Here is a 6,825-nt window from a genome sequence, read left to right as displayed (position 1 = left end):
GAACCGAACAGAGTATATATTTTGGTACGGTTGTGAAGATTGAACGGATGTGATCATTTTAGGTATAACTATGTGGATCCGACGAATCCTATTTATTTAGGCACCACTATATCGATCTGGTACAATCATGTAATCCCCCATCCCATGATACAAATGACTCCTACAATATGTTTAGAATCTACCAATAAAGTGATGGTCCACCAGATCGATGACCGAACATTTTTCTTTTCTTTTTTAGGAACCTCTAGCACATCTCTTTCATTGTATAGTACTCCCTCTGTCTGAAAATACTTGTCAGATAAACGGGTATATCTAGAGGTATTTTCGTTCTACATACATCCATTTTATCCATTTTCCAACAAGTATTTTCGCATGGAGGGAGTATATTTAAGATTGGAATATATGATTTCATGAATGTTTTTTTTCAAATGTGTGATATACTGTAAAAGGTCCTCGTGAAATTGCGATTTTGCATAATTAGCTCATACCTTTTCTGCTTGCTCACGACAGTGCAACTGTACACTTCATGAATAGCGCACTTAACAGCGACCATGTTGTTCCCTTCGATTATTGGACCCTTTTCCTCCTCACATATGACTGTCCAGCTACTGTGCTTCCCGGACAGTAACTGCAAACCAGACGCACGCTCACAAATCAATTCAGAATTTAAGGCAACTAAATAGACAACTTCCATTTGCCCTAAATAGGCTTCCTCCGACGACTAGACCTCGCCGGCCGAGTCATTAATTAGCCGGACAAACCAACGCATGCATGGATCAGCCCCCTCTTCTTGGGAGCGGCCCCAGAGCCGCAGCCATTACCCGCAATGGTTCAGCTCCCTCCTTCGTCGCAATGCATCAGCACGCAGCCTCTACAACAACTTCACCACCGGAAAAGGCGCCGGCGGCGACACCATTCCGGGCCTCGGAACACTGTGGAGAGTCTAGCCACAACAGGAGATCATCTGACACGATCAAGGCCAAGATCATGTCCCACCCTCTCTATCCGGCTCTCCTCGGAGCCTTTATTGACTGCCGGAAAGTAGGTGCCATTCCAATTTGACATTAGACAGCTCGTATCTTGCTGCCCTGCTGTCTCTTATTTGGTTATTTTTCCTCTGCCCAATAAGGTCGGAGCGCCGCCGGAAGTCGTTGGTCGGCTCTCCTCCCTCGTCGACGAGCTCCGGCCAAATTCAGCCGGCATCCAGGAACAGCCGGCGGACCCAGAGCTCGACCAGTTCATGGTAACAAGTATTACATGATTAGTTTAGCTAGCTGGAGCTTAATTATTTGCATACATGGACCTAACGATATATATGCTTTTGTGTGTGTGTGTGTGTGTCTGTGCAGGAGACCTACCGTGATATGCTGGTGATGTACAGTCAGGAGCTCACGAGGCAAATCCAAGAAGCCAATCAGTTCTTGAGGAGCGCCGAGGCCCATATCGACTCGTTTGCACTAGGTGCGTGTGCATGCTTAATTATACTAGTAAGTTATTTTTGCAGGCTTGTCTTTGGGAGTTTGGGATGATGCCAAGACTATTGCAGCCTTGCGGGCATCCTATACTTATTTGTCATCTTTGTTTTTTGCGGGAATACTTTTTTTATAGGAACTTTTGATCTATTCATTTTCAATCATAATAGTACAACGAACACACGAAATAATAAAAATTATATCCAGATTCGTAGACCACCTAGCGACGACTACAAGCATTGAAGCAAGCCGAAGACGCGCCGCCGTCTATTTGTCATCATCTATGAAAGAAAACAAGTGCCAGTGTAGCGTACCATGTGGTGTTTATAATTCCCAAACCTCTAGCTTAATTAGGACTCTTAAATGTCTTGAATTGGTAAACTTTTATGGATAAGAAGGGACTTTGAGGCCAACATGGTATCAAGGTTGTTTGTGTGCATCTTGTGATCCAGAGGCCGTGGTTCTCTCCTTATAAAAAAAACATGGCAAAGATGATATAACCGCAAGGAGTATAAACTCGATCTCAACATAGCAAAGATGTGCACAACCCTATCAAGTCGACAATCCCCCAAAAAATAACAGTGTCATGGTCTAACATAAAAAAGATGAAGAATGTCTTAGGGCGCTGGGGTAAACAACTTGCACCCGAGCCATACACTAAACCAGCATTCATGTGGGGTAAACACCTCTCTGATTAGGGATGTAAATTTGTGACCCTCAGGGTTCCCTCCGACTCTTCTTAGCTCAACCAAATGTACTAAATTTATAAAAGTGGGGTGACTTCTGAAAATTTAGTTTATTTAGTTCAACTAAAGAGGGCCAGAGAATGCTCTAAAGGGTACCAATTTGCACCCCTATCCCTGATCATCTGCTCACACCGCATACATGCTACTCCCTCCGTCCGGGTTTATTAGGCCTCTTGCATCACAAGCATGTCCCCTTTTATAAGGCCCCGCATTGGAAAGGTGTATGCATGCAATCATTTCATTGGTTGCATTGAAAGTGATTGTTGTTGGTGTCATGGCTGGAAAATTAATACACTTCATGCGTGCTTTTTCATTGGATGCATGCATGTGAGAGAGTGCATTGGGAGTGGAATGGAGGAATTAATGTGAGCAAATTACTATGTGTCTTGGTCTAAGAGAAGTTGTCTTTAGGTCTAATAAACTCGGACGGAGGGAGTAATTTGAACAACTTCATGTGCTCCGACCGCTGAAGCATAGACCATTCATGAAACCAACACGTAAATGAGTGTATAACCTGCAAAGGAGTACAAGTCTTCTTTTTGTCAAAAATCATATCGTTCTTGGATAGCGGAAGAACCCAACATAAGGCACCACCCCCATCAAGATATGAGAGGAAAGCTTCTTATTGATACCCACAACCAGGTGTCAAAAATATTATGCACATTACAATATGGATGTATATTTAAGGTCACCATGACTATAGACCAAACAACTCAAGCGGACTTGTATTCTGGTCACAATAAAAGACCAGAGTTTAGTAAAATAATATACATAGGCACCTTTAGGGTTGAAATATGCAATTGTACATGTACTTAAGATACTAAGCTCCCTAGGGATGCTAGCTTCTGGTGTCGGGGCTTAAGGGGTCATTGATGGGACCAGTAATAAGGGAGTGAATCAATATATGTGTGCTACGTTAATGTTTACTTCGAGATGAACGTGTGACGCCCATATGTTAATTTATGTGTTACGTGTAATAACGGCACACCCACACATAGAACAATTTAGTATACCTCGCACACCAGACACCCTATCTTGCCAATGAAAAAACAAACACAAATGTAATTAAAAGCCCGCCTACCTCGGATGAAACACACAATATTAATGAAGCAACCAGCCGTAACAGGCTGGAAAGAAAAACTTAACTCATGACTGAAGAACGGTGCGGCAAAACACGCATTGCCCTCTGGTGGTTATAGAAACATGTAACTACCAAATTTTCATTAGATACAAAACCCACTGACACCTCTTGAGTTAGCAAGAAGTATTTCTAGTCAACTTAGGAACATGTATGCCCCCTTGTTTTATTTATTTACCGTAGCTATGTATGAAACCACTGTTGAACCGGGACATAATCAAGCTATAAGAGTTGCCACCTCAGTTTTTTATGAGTTTGGGAGAGAGAAGAGGAGTGGATTGTAAACTTATAGCGGGCTGCAACATGGACTCCAACACACTTTGCGAGAGAACAAGATGGGTAAGACATTAGTGACATAATATTTAGAGCTAGCGTCTACCATAAGGATATGCTTTTAGATTGACTATATATATGATGTGGCGAAATAGAGCATTAGCCTAGGGAAAATACACATGAGCTCCTGGGTGCTCCACACCCCTATACGAATATTAAACCTAAAAAATACCAATTTTTTAAAAGAATCTGAATTTTGGGATATCAAACCTGGTTCTCAATCTACTCCCATAGCTACGGTCATCAACACACTTTATGAGAGAAGAAGATGTGTAAGGCCTCTTCCAATGCATCGGTGATTACATGAGGTGCTAAATAGATTAAAAACTTTAGCAGCTAAAGCCCTCAATGCATAGTGCTTAATTTGTTGGTGCTAAGCATCCTTCATTTAATGATTTGCAACTAAAGTTTTTCATGCATTGGTGGGTTTCTTTCATTTAAGTGTTTTGCCTAAGTTCTCGCGCTTGGCATTGTTTCCTCCTGGGGTCACCACACTCATCTCTCTCTTCTTAATTACCTTGCCACATCAGATTTTTTGCCTACGTGACAGTCTTAGCACCTGTACAAGGTGGAGCATTGGGAGGGGTGGCATTAGCGACATAATATGTAGAGCTAGTGTGTACAATATGAATGTGCTTTTAGATTGACTATATATATGACGTGGTGAAATAGAGCATGCAGCTGGGTCTCTAATTAGCCTTGCTCTTAGAGCTAGGTTCATATATACCCCCTTCGTTTCAGTATACAAAACGTGTTGTTATTTTCAAAAGCCAAACATTTCTATGTTTGATCAAGTTTATAGAATGATCATATTAGCATCTACAATATCAAATAAAGAAAATATAAATATATTTATGGTGAATCTAATGATACTGATTTGACGTTGTAGATATTGCAAATCAAACACAAAAACTTAGTTGTCCCAAGTCTTGATTGCTAGCTAGATGTTCCATTATGAGAGTAAAAGCAAAAAAGGACATGAGGCGTACTGTATGAGACACCCGTTGCCTTTTTCTTGGAAAAGAGAAGCATGGAGGCACATGCATGCTGAAACGGCCCGTACGGCCACATGGCAAAGCAACTGCTGGCCAGCTACCCCGCTACCACACCACGGTTGCCATAGTTGAACGCTGCAACACGACAGACACGCACAGTGACATATGGATACTCCCGTGCGGAGACGCCCGTTGATGCATATGCACATGTCAGCCTTGGCGCTGCATGCATGCGGTTGCGATCTCGCCACGCATACATGATAGTACATGCATGGGCATGTGCTCGTCTGGCTGAAATGTTCTCTGCCTCCGTTGGCCGTACCGCCCGATTATTATCCAGCTTTTTGTGCCTGCATGATTGCATAGGATCAATTAGCTTGATCTGAAAGAGATCATGGTCAGTTCGATATTGGATGGTGTGGTGGTGGTGGACTGGTGGTGGGGCGTGCTACCATGCATGTTCTGTGGTGATCTGGTGGTTACATTACATGTGCAGCTAGCCAGCAGCCGATCGATCGACGATAGCAAAAGCAAACCGATCGATCTAGTGATAATATTTGCGTCAATTTATAGCACACTATCTTTCTAGCTAACGTTGGCTCGTTAGATGAAACTACTAATTACTGACCTATATATGTCTTTGGTTATTTGCTGGATCGTTGCCGTGTGTCTTAAGCAACTGGCGACAACAACGACGAGTGCGGGGGTTCTTCTTCTGAAGATGAGCAGGAGACCTGCGACGTCGCCGGCCTGCCTTCCGGCAAGGGCAAGCAGCTGAAGAGCCAGCCCCTGGACAAGTACAGCGGCTACCTGAGAGGCCTCTGGAGGGAGCTCTCCGGGAAGAAGAAGAAGAAGAAGAGCGGGAGGCTGCCGAGGGAGGCGCGCCAGAGGCTCCTGCACTGGTGGCAGCTGCACCAGGGATGGCCCTACCCATCGGTACGTGCTTGGCTACGTACTTTGGGTTCATGCATGCATGCATGCATGCATACATGGAGATCGTTACGTACTCCTATCTTGGTTTTTGAGCTTCGTACTGATAGCTAATGGCGACATACGTAACGTGCATGCGTTCCAGGAACCGGAGAAGCAGGCGTTGGCTGAGTCGACGGGGCTCGACACGAGGCAGATCAACAACTGGTTCATCAACCAGAGGAAGCGGCACTGGAGGTAGGCGCCGCCGGCGACGAGCAGCAGGTTGCAGCATATCAACGCCGGTGCTTCCAGCAGCACCTCTCCTGCCGTCCTTGGGATGGAAGGCCAGCACTTCACCGGACGGAATGGGTATCCCGACGGTGGTCCGTTGAGACTCTGATCAGTGGGCATATACCATCGTATTCCACACACGTCCAGACGTGCCTGCGGTAGATTTGATTTATTGCAGAGTGAAGTTCATGATAGAGCGTAAACGTGATCAACTCAACAATAATTTTTCCAACCATAACTATAGTTAAATAATGAGGCCGGTATAAGCCATCATGCCCAGCTAGGTGTAAAAGAATGTATATTGGGCGGGGCCGGAATGGGCCAGGCCAAGTGAAAACACTTCATTCCTTCTCTCAAGGCTAATTTATGTGAATTGACAGAATAGAGAGATTGTCTAAAAAGAGAAATAATTGAGCGCGCGCGAGAGAGACACACACACACAGAGAGAGAGATTGACACGGTTTATTAAAAATAAAATGGATTTTATGTTGTGCAATTTTTTAATAGGCCACATACATACATGGACCTCTAATTGGGGTTGCATTTTAGCATATTGTAAGTTTTTTTCAGAAAGGACCCTGGAACTATACTAAAATTAAGCAGTGATACAACGCAACCCAGAACGTGCATGCGATAGATTTGATTCATCGCAGAGTGAAGTTCATGATGGAGCGTAAATGTGATCAACTCAACAATAATTTTTCCAACCATCGACTATAGTTAAATAATGCACTTTAGCTACATTTCAGTCAGCTGAAATTTCACTTTTGGATCAGTCAATTTTGTGGCCGTGGGATTTTTCTTTAAGGTTTGTGCTGCGTTTTTTCCCTGACCTGTGTTGTTTGTTGTGTGGGCTTCTTTCTTTTTTTTGACTGACCCCTTACTTGGGTCAGTCGATTTCCTTCTGGGCCAAAGCCCATTAACTGTGTGATCCATTC

General features: G+C 43.8%; 1 protein-coding gene across 1 annotated transcript; it reads left to right on the top strand.

The window, feature by feature from the left end:
- The first annotated feature begins 732 nt into the window (after positions 1–732).
- On the top strand, positions 733–6,413 carry LOC125531329 (homeobox protein knotted-1-like 4). Its single transcript, XM_048695740.1, has 5 exons — positions 733–1,041; positions 1,130–1,243; positions 1,350–1,461; positions 5,361–5,620; positions 5,760–6,413. Exons 1-5 carry the CDS (start codon positions 772–774, stop codon positions 5,853–5,855), a joined length of 852 nt encoding a protein of 283 aa, XP_048551697.1. The 5' UTR covers positions 733–771; the 3' UTR covers positions 5,856–6,413.
- Positions 6,414–6,825: the final 412 nt, after the last annotated feature.

This window comes from Triticum urartu, unplaced genomic scaffold, assembly GCF_003073215.2.
Source record: "Triticum urartu cultivar G1812 unplaced genomic scaffold, Tu2.1 TuUngrouped_contig_6964, whole genome shotgun sequence".
Classification (NCBI taxonomy): domain Eukaryota; kingdom Viridiplantae; phylum Streptophyta; class Magnoliopsida; order Poales; family Poaceae; genus Triticum; species Triticum urartu.
The sequence above is the reverse complement of the archived record's forward strand: the minus strand, read 5'-3'. Positions and strand labels throughout refer to the sequence as shown.